The sequence below is a fragment of the Saccopteryx bilineata genome, chromosome 3 (genome assembly GCF_036850765.1).
Source record: "Saccopteryx bilineata isolate mSacBil1 chromosome 3, mSacBil1_pri_phased_curated, whole genome shotgun sequence".
Classification (NCBI taxonomy): Eukaryota; Metazoa; Chordata; class Mammalia; order Chiroptera; family Emballonuridae; genus Saccopteryx; species Saccopteryx bilineata.
The window spans coordinates 239,868,627-239,887,609 of NC_089492.1; the positions used below are offsets into that span (position 1 = coordinate 239,868,627).

An 18,983-nucleotide genomic window follows, 5' to 3' on the forward strand; every position below is an offset into this window, starting at 1 on the left:
CGTGACATTCCTATGACACTTGAGATTAAAGCAATAACTATTCCCTTACCCCCAAATCATCCAGTTTAGCTTGAAAATTTTTAGTCTTAAAATATATCATAAAGTATGATGTAACTGAAAACAACAAAAACAAAACCAACTATCTAAAAATTATCCCAAAAATACACACAGCAAAAAAACTCCAAAAAACAAAAAAATAAAACAAACAAAAAAGAATTAATTGCTCATTCTGTATGAAAAGCTTACTAAAGTATTAGTGGTTTGACTTCAGGTGATGGGCACACGATGCAATGAATAGTTCATAAGCTATGGAGACGTACATCTGAAACCTGTGTGTTCCTATGGAGCAATGTCACCCCATTAAATTTAATTTCTAAATAACAAAATTAACTAAATCAGCCTGACCTGTGGTGGCGCAGTGGATAAAGCGTTGACCTGGAAATGCTGAGGTCGCCGGTTCGAAACCCTGGGCTTGCCTGGTCAAGGCACATATGGGAGTTGATGCTTCCAGCTCCTCCCCCCTTCTCTCTCTGTCTCTCCTCTCTCTCTCTGTTTCTCCCTCTCCTCTCTAAAATGAATTAAAAAAAAAAAGCACCTCTTACCTAAGAGTGTGCCAAAAAAAAAAAAATTTAACTGAATCACATTAAAAATATTGTTGCTGTTTTATAAAGATTTACTTTTTGAAACCACTGTTTTACAGTGGGTTTTTTCCTAAAACCAGGAGAGAAAAATTTACAGGCTAAGAAAAGATTTTTAATAAAATCCATTTATCTAGCATACATTCCATGTATGTGTGTTTTCCAGGTGACTAAACCTAACCTACTAAAAAATTAAAACAGTAAAAATGTTATTTTCAAGAGACTCTTACACAAGCAATAGTCTCCAGAGATTTAAAAAAAAAAGTTTGACCATCATAAGTATTGATTCTTATGTTGTAATATAATTTAGTAAAGGGTTGATAACGAAGGGCCCCACCTGCTGATCAGCTACAGCTAATGCACTGGGGGCAAGTTGAGATCCACAAAGCTCAGTAAACCTACGTAGAAGCAAGGGCCAGAGGACTGACTACAAATGGACTGAAGGCAAAGGACAGTTTTTACATTCTCAGAAGGTGGGGAAAAAAAGGAAAAAAAATATTTCAAGACATAAAAATCATACAAAATTCAAATTTCAATGTCCATAAATAAAGCTGCATTGGAACATAGTCCCGCTAACTCCTCTATGGCTCTTATCACACTTCAGGGGCAGAGTTGAGTAGCTGCAGCAGAGACCATATGGCCCGCAAGCCTTTACTATCTGGCTCTTTGCAGGGAAAGTTTGCCAACCCTTGGTATAAAACAAAAGGAAACCGGCTTCATCCAGGTAAGACTGTGGGGGTTCTGTTCTAAGTAATAATCACGGTCTTTGTGACAAACAGGCGCAGGTTTGAATTTGAGTTCTGAAGAAGGAAACTCAGTGGTGGGTGAACCTGAGGCTCACTCCTCATCAGAAAAATGCTGTAACCGCCGTCTAACAGGCTGTTAGAGGAATTAAATGTGTGTGAGGTACCCTGCCCAAGGTCTGGCATATTGCAGCATTCATACGTTTGCTGTTCCTGACCACATGGAATTTATTAATCTAATGGCCTCTTGGTGAAGAGTGAGAAATTTAGGGACACAACCTCAGTAACAATAAAATATATTATATATACTATATTAGAAGTAGAATGTTATAAACCTGATTTGTCTCTAGATGTTTTTGCAGCATATGTATTTCATACTTCATTTCCCATTTATTAACAATAAAAACAATGTGCATCCATTTCAGGGATGCTTTAAAAAGTTTACATTCCTTTTGTAAACGACTGGTTTAGTCTTCCGAATGAGAAGAGCGTGAACACAGCAAGAGACGCTGGAGACGGCACTTCTTCCCTTCCTCCACTTCTGTCTCACCCCAGCCAGTCTAGACTCAGCCTTGGTATTTACTTCTCTCAGAGAATCCAGTCCAGAGACTCATGCACACCAAGTATCCAATAAATGCTTAATCAGTAGATGACTGACTGAATATATTTCTGCAGATTAAACTGTAGGATGATTAGTTTCTGATACTGAGGTATAAATACGTGATATATACGATCAAAACTCGACTGGTCTGCATTGCAGACCAACGTTTCCAGTAAGAGGCCAGGTAGTAAATATTTTGGGCCTGCTTTACAGGGCACATGGTCTCTGTGGCAATCACTCGACTTTATCCTTATAATGTGAAAGCAGCCACAGACAATATGTAAACAGGTGAGTATTTCAGGAACAGTTTGTTTACCGACACTAAAATGTGGATTTCACATTATTTTTGTTAAACATTCTTTTGATTTTCTTCAGTCTTTAAAAAATTTGAAAACCATTTTTAGCTTGCAGACCATGTAAAAACAGAGGGTGAGCCAAATTTGACCCAACGGCCATTTGCTGACCACATTCATCAGGTATTTTAGTATAAATCCAGTTCTTTAGAATAGTACCTGCTTGTTAAATTTTTTATGAGTTAATATCTACAAAAATATGTAAAAGACAAATACCATAAGGTATCAGGCCTGCTAAATTCATACAGATTTATGCTTCATCATTGGTGAGCATGGTGTTGTAAACAGTCCTCTTTTTTTCCTCCTTTAACCAACTTATATTGCATAAAAGCAAAAAGAGTAATATTCATTTTGAAGTTCTATTTTCAGATGCCAGTCATCATAATTCAAGCCAGAAATTCAAAGGCAGAGTAAATATCAATTTCTTTAAGCACTGAAAAGTAACAGTTTTCAAATAGCTTACATTAACACATGCAAGGCTAACAATTTGGCTAAATGTGAATTTTGTTTTTTTTACAGAGACAGAGAAAGAGTCAGAGAGAGGGATAGATAGGGACAGACAGATAGGAACAGAGAGAGAAGAGAAGCATCAATTATCAGTTTTTCGTGGCGACACCTTAGTTGTTCATTGATTGCTTTCTCATATGAGCCTTGACCATGGGGCTACAGCAGACCAAGTAACCCCTTGCTTGAGCAAGCTGGTGAGCTTTGCTCAAACCAGATAAGCCCGCACTCTAGCTGGCGACCTCGAGGTCTCGAACCTGGGTCCTCCGCATCCCATTCCAAGGCTCTATCCACTGCGCCACTGCCTGGTCAGGCTAAATGTGAATTTTAAGAGATATTACTCATAAACTAAACACAATCTTTTGGAGAGATTAGAGAATGATTTGTTAGTTTCAGATTCAAACAGCATTTACTGAGGGCCTTTTTTGTTCTAGTACTTCTATAGTCAATAAGCAATAGACAATTCCAATGATAGAGATGAGGAAAACAGTGTAGGAAGTGAAGCAACCTGGCCAGGTCTCAAGGCTAAGGAACTGGAGGAGGCCGTGCAAAGCCAAGCTTCCTGACTCCAAGTGTAGGGCTCTTTTCAGGACATCATGATGCCCTTCTTTTTTTTTTTTTTTTTCATTTTTCTGAAGCTGGAAACAGGAAGAGACAGTCAGACAGACTCCCGCATGCGCCCGACTGGGATCCACCCGGCACGCCCACCATGGGGCGACGCTCTGCCCACCAGGGGGCGATGCTCTGCCCATCCTGGGCGTCGCCATGTTGCGACCAGAGCCACTCTAGCGCCTGAGGTAGAGGCCACAGAGCCATCCCCAGCACCTGGGCCATCTTTGCTCCAATGGAGCCTTGGTTGCGGGAGGGGAAGAGAGAGACAGAGAGGAAAGCGCGGCGGAGGGGTGGAGAAGCAAATGTGCGCTTCTCCTGTGTGCCCTGGCCGGGAATCGAACCCGGGTTCTCCGCACGCTAGGCCGACGCTCTACCGCTGAGCCAACCGGCCAGGGCCGATGCCCTTCTTTTTAAAGGTATGATGAATCAATTCAATTCTGCTCAGAGAAAGAACCATACCATAGCCTGTGAAGTCTGTATCTGTTGAATGGTAGGATGGAGTTGGTGCTAAAGGTATTTCTTGTGAACTGAAGGAGACTTTCGTTGAATGTTTTTGCTGTTTCATCTGGCTGACAGCCTACAAAAGGAAGGAAAATTCAATAAATGTCAAAGATTTTAAAATTGTATCGTGACCAAAAAAGTAGTGCACTCCAATGTCCTCTGAGAATTTAGAGTAGGAGAGGGGGCAAGAGGGGTCAGGATTGTTTCTGTCCCATTCCCCCATGCTTCCCTATTGATCTTCATGTCTGAAATGCTTTGGTGAAGGATGGATCAAGGAAAGGGAGAAGGATAAAAGCAGAAGATGTTTTATCATTGTGGTCTGTATATGAAGCTGGGGCTGGGAAGCACAACCAAAAGTTTTATAATTTCTCTTCATTCTCATGAAATTAATGTGAAGTCCATAAATCTGGGCTGTGCCCATTGAAAAAGAATCTACGCTGCAGATGTTCTGAGCATACAGCACCAGCTGTCTCTTCCCGACACATTCACAATAGTCAGTGGTGCATTAGGTAGGCTGACTGAGCAACATGAGAGCAGGGAAGGGACAACAAACATCTACTAAAGGCCCACTACATTCCAGACACATCAATTACATTTAATAGAACTCTACCTTAGTCACCTTTGGTCCCCAGTACTTGGAACATAGTAGGGCCTCTATAAATGTTTGATGAATTAATGAATGAGTGAATAAATGCAAATAGAAAAGCAAAATAGAAGACACAGAAACTCAGAGTAGAAAATGAATGTGTGATTCAGTGAAGGTCAAGGACCTTTTGCTAGGTGAGCTTTAGAAAATTAACTTGTAATTCTGGATTACTGTTGATGATACCACCCATGACTATTAGTATTCAAAAACTAGGAAAAACCAAAAGGACTCCATGCTTGCTTAACAGGCAGTTAAAAAATATAGGTAATGACCTGACCTGCCTTCTGGATCTGTAGTTAGCCAGGGAACACATCCCCAGCTGGAAGATTCTGGTGGAGGCAGTGAAGCACCAGGCTGTCCCTGGAGTCTAGAAATAGGATCAAGGTAACTGCTGCAGAACAACAACATCTCCAGACTCTGTCAGTGGAAGTCAGGGCCTCAACACAAGGCTTTGTGCACCATGTAACGACTAAAACACCAGCACCCATTGTGTACTGACATTGTGCTTTCGGTTTTCAAAAACATTTTTATATCCATGAATTCATTTACTCATAAGGACAACCTTGAGAGTTAGATGATATTACTCCTTTTTCAGAGAAAGAAATCACAAATATCAAGTGACATCTGAAATCACACAACTAATTAAAGGAAGAGGTAAGACTAAATTGAACAGATGTTCACTTTTTTCCTGTTTTTCTATGACCATCATTTAATAATGACCATATACTTATAAAAAGACTAATTCAAATATGTATTTTCAATACTTTTTTGTGTGTGAGAGGAGACAGAGAGGAACAAAAAAACAGGAAGGGGGAGAAACATCAATTCTTCGTTGCAGCACTTTATTCATTGATTGCTTTCTCATATGTGCCTTGACCGGGGAACTACTGCACAGCAAGTGACGCCTTGCTTAAGCCAGTGACCTTGGCTTTCCAGCCAGTGACCTTCGGGCTCAAGCCAGTAACCATGGGGTCATGTTTATTACCCCACTCTCAAGCCAGGGATCCTGCGCTCAAGCCAGTGACCTTGGGGTTTTGAATCTGGGTCTTCTGATTCCCTGTTGGGGACCAAATAAATAAACAGGGTATTTTTTGCAATCTGGACAGAGGTGCTAGGCCCAAACCCCACCTCATTTGCCTAGTTAACAAAGAGCTACACCTGATTCTCATTTGTCTCATCCATGTTCTCCAGAGGAGGCTGGAAGCTAGTTTCTTACTGGTGTAAAGTACAGTGTGTCTGTAAAGTCATGGTGCACTTTTGACTGGTCACAGGAAAGCAACAAAAGATGACAGAAATGTGAAATCTGCACCAAATAAAAGGAAAACTCTCCCAGTTTCATACCTATTCAGTGCAGTTCGATGTGGGCTCACGCACAGATTTTTTAGGGCTCCTTAGGTAGCTATCCCGTATAGCCTCTACAGACTGGTCACTGACTGATGGTCTACCAGAACGGGGTTTCTCCACCAAACTGCCGGTTTCCTTCAACTGCTTATCCCATCGAGTAATGTTATTCCAATGTGGTGGCGCTTTGTTATAAATGCGCCGATATTCACGTTGCACTTTGGTCTCAGATTTGAAATTTAGCGAGCCACAGAACATACTGAAATTTCCTCTGTACTGTCCACATCTGGACTGGCATGGCCGTGGGTTGCTCTGCTGTATACACGGTGTTACGTCATCATCTGCGCATGCGCACATGCTGCCACATCATCCTACAGAAACTGGGAGGGTTTTCCTTTCATTTGGTGCAGATTTCACATTTCTATCGTCTTTTGTTGCTTTTCTGTGACTGGTCAAAAGTGCACCATGACTTTACTGACACACTGTAGATTTGGATGGTATGGTGGGGGTTGTCTTTGAGTTGCCTTGGAAACTTAATTGAATTGCTGATGGACCACATTTTTTTCTATGAATAAAAGTGGATGTGCTTCTGGGAGCACAGACGTTACGACTAAGGAACAGTACAGACTGTTTCTGGACCACAATAAGTCCCTGTCCGATGCTCTATCCACTGTGCTACCACCTGGCCAGGCTATTTTAGTACTTTTAAAAAGAGAAAGGTGGAAGAATGACAAATAAGGGGTTACTAACAGAACACTGAACAATGGAAACCCAGATGTCTGATTACTCTAAAAGCCAACTTTTCCAGCTTTCTGGATGCTAATTGTGCCCACAGAGGAGTGGTTAATGGAATGTAAACAGGCATAAACTCCATAATTTTCAATCATTTTCTTACGGAGAAGGATCATACCTTCCCCTTCTCCCTCGCTGGAAAGTGGATGGGATGGTACTACTTGGAGTAGCCATCTTAGACCAAAATAATGTATACTATGTTTTGAGAATGAAAGAGCAATAAGAGTGGCATAGTAATCATATAAGGGGTTCTTGGGTCAATGATGTCATGGAGACACCATATCACCCTCAAACTGATCACATCCCAATATTATGTAAAAGAGGAACTTCTTGCCGGGAGTGAGCCTAATCTTAACTCACACAGTACTTATGTCCAACTTCTGTTTTGTATTTTCTCATGAAAAAATATTGATAACAAAGGTGAATGCAAGCTACAGAGCTCTTCTATGAAAAACATGTGAATTTTAAAATAGGAAAGCATAAAGAGACAGCAATCACTACAGCATGACTTTTATAAATAGCAGAGAATGTTTGTTCCTCACTTTTCTATCCCAGTTCCACGTTATCATCCCATTTCATTGTGCATAATAGGTTTCCAAAAGATATTGATAGAATTAAACTCAATTAAAAAGAATAGGAAACAGTCCACATAAACCAAGGGAAACATCCAGGCAAAACCTCTTGTTGGTTGGCATGGTAATAGATGAATCATATGCTCCGGTGACTCACCCACTGACACAAAACCAAACTACGAAGTGTGAAAGGTAAGAAAGATTGATATGTTGTTGAATGTTATTATATTTAAATGTGAGAGTTGGAATGGACTTAGCAGTCATCCAGCCTAACTAAACAGTGGTTCTCAACCCTGTCTTTATAACAGGAACTGCTAGGGAGCTTTTAAAATTTTGGATACTGGAACCCTCATCCTTGACCAAATAATTTGGCACATAGAGGTATGGAGCCCAAGCATTGTAGTTTTTTGGTTTTTTTAAGTTGAGAGACTTATTTTTTTTTTAATAATTTTATTTTTTTAATGGGACGACATCAATAAATCAGGATACATATATTCAAAGATAACATGTCCAGGTTATCTTGTCATTCAATTATGTTGCATACCCATCACCCAAAGTCAGATTGTCCTCTGTCACCTTCTATCTAGTTTTCTTTGTGCCCATCCCCCTTTCCCTTTCCCTCTCTCCCCTCCCCCTGTAACCACCACACTCTTATCAATGGAGAGACTAATTTCTTAAAGTAAAAACATGGGTTCTTAACCCAGAATAAGTGGGTTTCTAAGAGACACACAGAGGGAATTCTGGAAACTATAAAACCTTAGTGATTGTATCAAATTTATATTCATTGGTGTTTTTCTGGGGAAAGTGTCTACACTTCATCAGGTCTTCATAATGGGGGTGGGGGAGGAATCACTACTTGAAAGAAAATATGAATTGCTAAGTTTGTTGGTGGCCACAGGCAAGTCACTTAATCTCCTTAACCCTAAACTACCTCATCTGTAAATTGGTGGTAATGCCACTATACTTTGCAAGGTTGTTGTGAAGATTAAAGAGAAAACTACATCTGTAAATCTAACACTGCCAGGAACGACTTAGGAATTCAGTTAATAATAGCTATGAATGTTGTTATGTCCTTTGATAACAGGTTAATAAACCATCAGCCAGCTTCTGATTGAAAACCTTCAGGGATGGAAAATTCCATTTCCATAAGGAAGCTCATTCCATCTGGGCACAGCCCAGTAGGGAAGTTCTTTGGAATGAGCTGACGGAGCCTCACTGCAGATGCTGCCCACTGATCTCTGGGCCGGTTCTCTTCTGCAGCCACAGAAAGGCTTCTAATCACTTTTCCCACAAAAATGCTTTAAAAGTGCTCTTTTTTCAAAAGGGAAAAGAAAGTAGAGATAATGTTTAGGATTTGCCCCAGCTCTAAAACACTCTATTATAAAATTTTAGACACGTTTGATCTGTGCCTTGAGATAGGGGCAGTAAAGAAAGGCTTAATGTATAAATAGTATCTGTAAATACACAAAGTAAAAATGTGATTTTAAACTTTAAAAAATAATTGCTTACAGATTTTCAGTTGAACTGAATTTATTTTAAAGTTTCTTTGTATACCTACTTGTTTTTATTTAAGTTTTTAGAATATGACTTTAGAATACATCTTAAAGACACTTTCTTTCTGTATGGTAAGGTTTAAAATACCACATATTTTCTGTAAACTCTAGTAATCCAAAGACTCTTAAAGATAAAAATAATTGATATAGTAATAACTTAAGTTTTAGCAGCACAAAAATATAAATTGGCACATAGAAATGAAAATCAGAACTTAAAAAATAAAATACTCAACAGCAACAAAAGTACAAAAATTTGACAGAAGTTTGTTTAAGAGAAGTGAAACTCAAAATAGAAGGAACACTAAAGTTTATAAAACTACAAGTTCTCCCATTTAATGTTTTAATTGATGACATTATGTAAAACATGGTGCTCTCAGATTTAAGTGTGAATGTGTTTTCAGGCATGCCCCATTTTTAGGGTATTGGTACCAGGAGGTGTACAGAGGATATTTCCACATGTGTTGCACAGAATTGGTGACACAGGTGTGGGTTGACTTCAGGGTGCAAGACATACTATAATCTCCTGTCAAGTAGTAAAGGATCTGATTTCATCGCAACCACCTCCTCTTCTCCTGGGACCTGTCTATAGCAAACACCATCCCAGGAGAGCAAAACCAGAAAGATGTGTAAGGTACGTACATTGTCATTTGAGCACTCCGGTGCCTTCTGCTGAGTTGCCACACCTTGACTGAGCCCCTGAGAGATGTCTTCCTAAAATGTGAAAGACAGACAGTTAGCGGCATTGTCGGGCTCAAGTGTACTTTCTAACTTTAGTAGTCAAGAACGATTTCACAGGGCTTCAGTCTCCTACAAAAATGACCAACACGCCGGCCATAAAAGTTCTATTTATCCATCTAGACTAACTCTCAGAAATGAATGCCAGCTTGTAATTTTCAAATGCTTTTTTAATCTTTTCAGGGCTATCAGGTGTTAAGTCTATCAGATATCCTTGGTGGCTACTTCAACCAGTTTCTTTCTTCTTCTGTCATACCAGTAATCCCTATATTTGTACTTATACTCAACACTAAATCCCGTTAGGGTTCAAATCTTTATATTAGAACTCCCTTCTTTCAGATATTCAATTAGAGGCGAAAATACATTAATGAGACACTGTAAGATACAAACATAAGCTAGTCCTGGACCCCATGGAGTAGTACAGAATCCAGAGTTAGCAGAAAAGCAAATTCAAAACATACAGCAACCAATGCATAGCTAATGGCAAATTACTTGAAATAAATGATGACAATGACAAATTGACAAGATTGCCTATGTCTGCCTCCCACCATATCCCATCCTTTTTTTTTTTTTTTTTAAGTGAGAAGAGGGAAATCAGTGAGACAGACTCCCCTGTGTGTCCCCTACAGGGTCCACCCAGCAACCCCCATCTGGGGCCAATGCTCTAATCAACCCAGCTAATTTTTGTACCTGAGGCTGACAGCTTGGAACAACTGAGCTATACTCAGTGTCCTGGCCAGCACTCAAACCAACTGAGCCACTAGCTGAAGGAGAGGAAGAGGGAGAGAAGGGGAAGATGGGGAGAGGGAGAGAAGGGGAAGAGATAGAAGAGGAGGAGAGAGAGGGAGAACAAAAGCAGACAGTCACTTCTCTTGTATTCCCTGACCAGGAATCAAACCTGTGACGTCCAAGCACTGGGACTGGGCCAACGCTCTATTCACTGAGCAAATTGGCCAGAGGCTTATATTCCATCCTTTTTTATAGGCAAATTTACAGGGGAAATTATTGCCTGATAGTTTACTCTAAGGCATGAAGTCCTGCACTTGGTTTGGACAGGGCAGGGAACATGGAGAAAGACCGATCTGGATAGGAGAGGAGATGGGTTTATTCTGGCCTTTGGTAATTATCTTGGAGACATCCAGGTGGCAGATCTACACAAAGATGGTGGGCAGGTAAGCTATCTGAAGGTGAGAAGCATAACTTCTTTTTTTGTGTGTGTATTTTTCTGAAGTTGGAAACGGGGAAGCAGTCAGACAGACTCCCGCATGTGCCCGACTGGGATCCACCTGGCATGCCCACCAGGGGGCGATGCTCTGCCCATCTGGGGCATTGCTCTGTTACAACCAGAGCCATTCTAGTGCCTGAGGCAGAGGCCATAGAACCATCCCCAGTGCCCGGGCCAACTTTGCTCCAATGGAGCCTTGGCTGTGGGAGGGGAAGAGAGAAACAGAGAGGAAGGAGAGGGGGAGGGGTGGAGAAGCAGATGGGCGCTTCTCCTGTGTGCCCTGGCTGGGAATCAAACCCGGGACTCCTGCACGCCAGGCCAATGCTCTACCACTGAGCCAACTGGCCAGGGCCGAAAAGCATAACTTCTATAGCAGAACAATAGGAATCTGTGACCCTAGTTCCTTAAGAGTTCTGCAATCCTTCCTGACCTGTGGTGGCACAGTGGATAAAGCTCAACCTGGAATGCTGAGGTCACTGGTTCGAAACCCTGGGCTGGCTTGGTCAAAGCACATATGGGAGCTGATGCTTCCTGCTTCTCCCTCCTTCTCTCTTGTCTCTTTCTTTGTCTCTCTCTCTAAAAATAAATAAATAAAATCTAAAAAAATTAAAAGAAAAAAGAATTCTGCAACCATAAGCAGGTTATATCTGACCTCTTGGAGCCTCAGTTTTCTCATCTATAATATGTGAAAAAATGGGATGCTGAAAGCATTAAACGGAGCAATACATGGAAAAAACTTAGCATGGTCTGGCAAGTAACAAATATTTAATAAATACATTGATGATAATAAACAAAATTAATCTAGATAAACCATGTGCCTAACTCTACTATAGGGTCAGTGAAAATAATTACCTGGACAGACGGACACTTTCTCTGTTGGAGAATATTGAAATATTAACACCCCTTACCCACACCTCCACCTGGTTTCCTTTTGGGGCATGTTGACTTATCCTTTCTTCAAGAAGTTCCCATGAGATTTGTAACAATACAGTAGATAATGATGAGGTTATGCCCAGCCACTTATAACTAGATTAGGTAAGAATCTCATTCTGTCTCATCAATTCCCTATTGGTTTACAACCTGAGAGAGTTAGTTCCACCACATAATATCTTGAGACTGCAGCCAAGGACCCCTGGATGATTTGTGACTACCTTTAGTTATCAACTTGTGACTTATATTTTAGGGCCAAAAACTATATCTCAATTAGATTCCTTCTTATTCCCCTCAAATGGGAGAAGGAGCCTAGAATTCATTTCCCACACTCCTGGCCTTTTAATTTATTTTTACAAATTTGCTTAGATTATATGACATAAAATGAATTTTAAACTTACCCCATATGCCTTCCCTAGATCCCTACGTGGTGTCCTTCCACAGCATAATGAATTTATCCCTATTTTTGCAACATTTATACTGTATTTTAAAATTTTTATTTGTGTTTCTCATATACTAATATGATTGATTTTTTTTTTGCAAGAGAGAAAGAGACAGACAGAAAGAAAAGGAGAGAGATGAGAAGCATCAACTTGTAGTTGCAGCATCTTAGTTGTTCATTGGTTGCTTTCTCATATGTGCCTTGACCAGGGGCTCCAACCGAGCCAATGACCCTTTGCTCAAGCCAGAAACCTTGGGGTCATGTCTATGATCCCACACTTAAGCCGGCAATCCCACACTCAAGCCAATGACCCTGCACTTAATCTGGACGAGCCAGTGTTCAAGCCAGCGACCTTGGGATTTCAAACCTGGGTCCTCAGCATCCTCTGTGCCACCACCTGGTCAGGCATGATTGACTTTTATTTGTCTTAATGGTTTCTTCAACATATAGCAGAATAGAACATGAGCTTCATAAAGGGCTTGTGCTGAATGAATCCAAGTTTGGTAACTTCAACTGTAAATGCACCTGAGTGGATTTCAGAGCCAGACATGAAAGGAAGGACCCACAGTGGAGGCGATCCTGTGGCCTTCACTTTAAAGGACCATAGTTGAAAAGACAGGAGAAAGACATGAAAAGTTAAGTAAATGGCGCTTACAAGAATTTTCAGAATAAAAGTTCTAAACTGCCTTATAAATGGAAACCCGTGTTATTCCCTCCAGTGTGGCTCAAACAGCTTTCTGAAAAGCAAAAGGGGCTCTATTTGAAAATGGGGCCACCGGTCTGCAAGCCTAGCTCTGCTTATACCAGATTAACCAGCAATGGGACAAAGGAGCTGACTTTCCCAGCTAAAGACTTAAACATGCAATTTACATATCACATGAAGATGCTACTAATTTGATTGACTTTGTTCTCATCATTTGCACTTGTCAATAAAAGGAAAGAATGCTATAATAGTATCCAGGAAAACCTGGGTTCAGATTGTTCCTATTACTTACTGGCAGTGGCAGTGCTTGGAAACTTCCATTATTTGCAATAGTAGGAATGCAGTAACAGCTACCTGAGCAAGGGTTTGTAAGCAAAGCTGAGTTCAACACATGCTTCTTGAGCATCTACTCTGTGACAACACTTATGACATTTACAAATCTGGTGAGACAGCTACTGAAGAAAAAGTTATGGACACTTTGAAGTACAACTGAATGATACAAGGTGTGTGGTACAGAGCAGGTGTCGAGAAGTATTAGTTTCCTTCCCTTTCTCTTATCTTGTGCTCTAAAATGTGGAAGAACAAGATGAGAAAAATCAGAGCTCTGAAAAGCATCTGGTCCAACACACTGTCCTATTTCTTATGCTGGGTACACTTAAACCTCTGGGACAAAAGATGGAGCTGGTACCTGACAGCAATGGTAATAATAATGACAGCTAAAACTTACTGAGCATTGACCGTGCCAGTTGCTGAGCTAGGTATGTTACACTTTTAGATGTGGATGTACACCAAAGACCTGCACGTTAGGTACTATGATGATTTTGGAGTTGACATCATTGAGGCCATAAATGCTAAAGTTATTTGCCGAGCTGAACTTTACCCATACATACCTTGCTCCAGAGCCCCAGCCCTAAACCAAAGACTAAACCGCACGGGAAGGGGCAAGTGCTGCTCCCCTCCCCCCAAACACACACAGGAGTCTCAGGACTCAGCCTTTGCACAGTGATTCCATCAGAAGAAGCCATGCCTACTTATTCTGAGCCTGTGCAAGGAAAAACAAAGCAAACCCAGTTCATGCCAATAGCCACTGCAGTGACCTTGGGTGAGTTATTTTCCTCTGTGTTTAAACATAAATTCAGAACTTGCTAATCTCCCAACTACTGCACCATGGGAGCTCTGAGTGCCTTCAAAGCTGAGGTCCTGGGACATTCTAAGATGTTGACTTTGTACAAGGGATCTTAAATAAGAAGACTGAGGAAGCATTGTGGAAAGATCACCGCATTCGTGGAACAAACTGATCGGCACGTGTTATGTGCATTATGTTATAATCCTCAGCACAGTACCATGAGCTCCTGAAAGAAAATGTTTTGCAGGCCAGGCAAATTACTGATCAAGAGAAGCAGCTCCTGATGGGTAGACATAAAATGCAGCAACACTGGAAATATTCTACGTAACAGATAATAATGGGAGCAGTGTCCAGTGCACTATCACCAAAGCTTGTTGACCTCCGTCTCAAAGCTGAGTCATCAAGATGTCCTGTCCGTCTGGCCACAGTAGTTGGTCTGAGGGTGGGCAGCTAAACCACACAAGGATATCCTGTGGTTTTTCCAAACTGGACCCTGGGGAGGCTAGCCAGCCCCTCCCGGGCAGACAGGCTCAGGAGCCTTTGGCAGCCAGGCTCCCAGCATGCTGAGGAAGCAAGCCGCAGCAGGAGAGAGCCACACACAGGCAGAGACCTCTCTGGCAGCACCAGGCCTCTGGTTCCAACTGTCACCGAGGCTGTCAACCCTGCTCTTCCTGTGGTTAGGAAAAAAGAGCCTGTCTCCTATCAGCAAAATTCTTCTTTTGTCTATAAGGTCCAGTTGTGATTTTATTACTTGCAACCAAGAAATTCCTGATTAAAATGAAGTGGATCCCAGAACAGATCTATCACGATAACAAGCTCACGGGGGTCAGGCCTACGGTAGCTAAATATAGAGGAAGTGAACTGAGTATCAGGCAACAAACTAGGGACAGTGCTCAGCCTAAAAGCATTCAAATTCAACAATTTAAAAAATATGCCTATGAAACAAACCAAACACAAATGGTCAGTCACTGATTTTGAATACGTTAGAAAAAGAAAACGTTTGCCTGGATCAGTCCCAGCCTAATTTCTAAGCATTCATCTAACCACCTGGATTAGGTTCAAGGACATTAGCAAAAGCTCCCATGGCACCTTAACTTCCTCTTCAATAGTAGTCGTCAACACTGAGAGTACTTACCTAAAGTTGGATTGAAATCCTGCAGCGACACTTACTCCTTGAGTGTCTCTGCGCCTCAGTTTCCTTATCTATAAAGGAGGGTTAGTAACAGTCATATAAAATATGAGTGAATACATTCAGAATGCTGCCTTCTGGAGTAAATGCTGAGAAAGACTCAGCTGCCATTATTCTCAGCAGTTCTGAAAGCTCCCTGGAGGCCACACCTGTGTGTCGGTTCACTGTGATGTTACCCGTGGCTAGCTCAATGCCTGGGACAGGACAGGCCTTCAAACCAACCTTCTTAATTTCTGCTCCATTTGAAAGAGAAGATAATCACCATAGGTTTCAGATTATAGGATCTTAAAATTATGTCAGCAAAAAGGCATCCCCAGGAAAGTGAAAACTTGACAGACTCAAAGAACAGTGTCTGAGCAGCCTGTTTCCAAAGAGCTCTGGAGTTCAGAGGGTAGGGCGCCGGAGACAGGTGAGAAAGTCTGCGTGCTGGGATCTGAGCTGGCTTGTCATTTTCCTTCTCTGGGACCTTAGTAGTAATTATGATTGCAAGATTACTTTCTCAGTTTAGAAAAATCTGATCAGCAATAGCTTCCTTCTCGGCAAGGTGAATTTCAAGTCTGCAGAGTGGGCTGGTTTAAGTGGCTGGGTGTGAAAAAGTAAGCAAGCAAACACCACAGGCATGCATTTGTGTTACAAATACGTACCTATATTTCTGCTGTGTTTGAGTTTATGAGATTACTTTATCTGCTGCATTTGCTCTCCATGTTATTTTCATTTACAATGCAGAAGGGAAGAGAATGGAAGAAGCCAAAAGCTTTTCTCTTGTGACTTTCATGAAGGAAGCAGACTTGACCGTAAATCTACTGTCTTTTTTAAGACCAGGATAGGGCCATTTATCATGTAGGCAAATCTCAAGTGATTTTCAGAAATACAAGACATAAAGTAGAATGAGCTGTGAAAATGCCACATATTTGAATGCACCTGAACTCTGCCACTGGCAATTTGCATACTATTGCAAATGAGAGGCCAATGCTGACTCAGACACATTCTCTCCTGCTCCTTATGGGAATTTCCTAGATTCTTGCTATAAATGTGGTTTTTATACTGGATCTGAAACAGAAAAGAAGATTCACACAGTGACATCTGCTCCCATGAATCCTGCAGTTCCTGATGGACTGCAAACTGGAGGTAATAATAGATTTTGAGCACACAGTTCAGGACCTTGTGTTTTTTGTTTTCTCAAGAGAGGGAGAGAGGGCGGGGGGGAAGGGAGAGAGATGAGAAGCATCAACTCATAGTTGCAGCACAGTAGTTGTTCATTGATTACTTTTTATATGTGTCTTGACCAGGAGGCTCAAGCTGAGCTGAGCCAATTACCCCTTGCTTAAGCCAGTGACCTTGGGCTTCAAGCTGGGCTTCAAGCTAGCAACCTTTGGGCTCAAGCCAGCAACCATGGGGTTTTGAACCTGGGACCTTAACGTCCTAAGTTGATGCTCTATCCACACTGCACCACCACCAGTCAGGCGCAGGACCTTGTTTTAAAAATAAGCAGGATATACACCTGGAATTCCAGTCTGGAAGATCTAACAAAAAGTCTATAATCGTTATAATTGTATTTTAAACCTTTTTTTCAAACTTGGATGCCAGCACTTTAAAAACACTTAGGAGGCCCTGGCCGGTTGGCTCAGTGGTAGAGCGTCGGCCTGGCGTGCAGAAGTCCCGGGTTCGATTCCTGGCCAGGGCACACAGGAGAAGCACTCATCTGCTTGCCATCCCTCCCCCTCTCCTTCCTCTCTGTCTCTCTCTTCCCCTCCCGCAGCGAGGCTCCATTGGAGCAAAGATGGCCCGGGCGCTGGGGATGGCTCCTTGGCCTCTGCCCCAGGCGCTAGAGTGGCTCTGGTCCTGGCAGAGCGACGCCTCGGAGGGGCAGAGCATCCCCCCCTGGTGGGCAGAGCGTTGCCCCCTGGTGGGCGTGCTGGGTGGATCCCAGTCGGGTGCATGCGGGAGTCTGTCTGACTGTCTCTCCCCGTTTCCAGCTTCAGAAAAATAATAAAATAAAATAAAAAAAAAACCCACTTAGGAATAATTTTTAAGCAGTCAAATTGATACACTGAATCTATATCAGAAATCACATGGCATAGTATTCCTTTAAAAGTTGAAATTCTATTCTGAGCTCATTATATCCTCCCACAAATCTTTTTACTCTCATGTTCTTCTTTTTTTTAATTAGTGACAATATCAAGCTCCCATTTATCAAGGTTTAAAACCACAGGCAGCTTTCACAGATTCTCTTCCTGCCTGCTTTCATCTGATTGATTGTTTGTAAAGTACTCTCAAGTCTAGGGACACCGTATAAAGCAGAGTAGAGTTTTCTCAAACTTTGGAATTTCACAAAACAGAAAATTTTCAAAATAACTTTGGGGACATAGAGTTACTTTTTTTGCCAGGTAACTGAGCCCAAAGAAATAGTGGGTTGGAATTATGAATTTGCCATTTTGTAAGTCAAAGAAATGGTCAAATATCAGTGGTTTCAGAGGGTTTAATTATTAAAGTCCTCTCTTCCCAACTACTACTATATGTTATTACCATAATGTCATATGTGAAGAGCCATTCTAATATTAAAATACTAGGTAGAGTTCAACCTCAAAGAGTAGTCCTTTAAATTTAAGTATCTATGTGGTTATTATTTTTCACAGGTCCATGAAAACTGTTATAGATCCACATGGGTCAAATTAATAACTCTTTAATATTATCTGAACAGAGGAGAAAGCTTGGACTTTGGAGTCTGATAGTGGTTCATATCTTAGTTCCTCTGCTTATAGGTTAAGTGCTCTATGACAAATTAGTCTTCTAAAGTTCAGCTTCTCTATGGGTTGATACCAACTATCTCTAGGACAGGCAGTATGGCATGATCAGGCATGTGAGTCAAACATATAAGGCTTCAAATTCTTATTGTGGCACTTACCACCTCTAAGCCTTTGGGTAAGAGAATTAACTTTTGAAATACTCAGGTCCCTCATCTGCAAAATGGAGATAATGCTTCATTATACTCTGTTTAATTCCTAACAGATAAGTGCTCAATAAAAGATGAATGCTGTTATTACTATTGCTGCTGCTGTTTTTTTTTTTTTTGTCAGGATAATTGAGATAATATTTTAAAGTGCCTACTACAGTGACAGGTACATAATAGTTAGCCATTAAATAACACTGCAAACTGTTTTCCAAACTGGCTGTATCACTGTACTTTTCTACCAGCAAGATATGAGAGCTCCAATTTCTCCGCATCCTTGTCAGCACCTGTTACTATCTGTCTTTTTGATTATAGCCATCCTAGTAGCTATGAAGTAGCATCTCATTATGGTTTTTTTTTTTTTTTTTTTTTTACAGAGACAGAGTCAGAGAGAGGGATAGACAAGGACAGACAGACAGGAACGGAGAGATGAGAAGCATCAATCTTAAGTTTTCCGTTGTGTGTTGCAACACCTTAGCTGTTCATCGATTGCTTTCTCATATGTGCCTTGACTGCGGGCCTTCAGCAGACCGAGTAACCCCTTGCTCAAGCCAGAGACCTTGAGCTCAAGCCAGTGAACTTTTGCTCCAACCAGATGAGCCTGCGCTCAAGTTGGAGACCTCAGGGTCTCGAACCTGGGTCTTCCGCATCCCAGTCCAACACTCTATCCACTGCGCCACCGCCTAGTCAGGCTCATTATGGTTTTGATGTGCATTTCCCTAATGCTTAATGAGATTGAGTATCTTTTCATGTGTTAATTGGCCATTTGTATATCTTCGGAGAATACCTATTAAGATTTTTATCTTAAGTTTTAGTTGAGTTGTCCT

The 18,983-nt window shown here is 41.3% G+C and overlaps 1 protein-coding gene across 10 annotated transcripts in view; it reads right to left on the bottom strand.

The window, feature by feature from the left end:
- The window catches only part of PATJ (PATJ crumbs cell polarity complex component), a 418,144-nt gene that overhangs the window by 77,322 nt on the left and 321,839 nt on the right, over positions 1-18,983 (bottom strand). For all 10 annotated transcript variants that reach the window (XM_066269036.1, XM_066269031.1, XM_066269034.1 and 7 more), the window contains 2 exons: positions 9,496-9,567; positions 3,911-4,028 (listed from right to left, as the gene is read on the bottom strand). In XM_066269036.1, the coding sequence (XP_066125133.1) occupies positions 3,911-4,028; positions 9,496-9,567 (190 nt within the window). The remainder of the gene's footprint in view (positions 1-3,910; positions 4,029-9,495; positions 9,568-18,983) is intronic.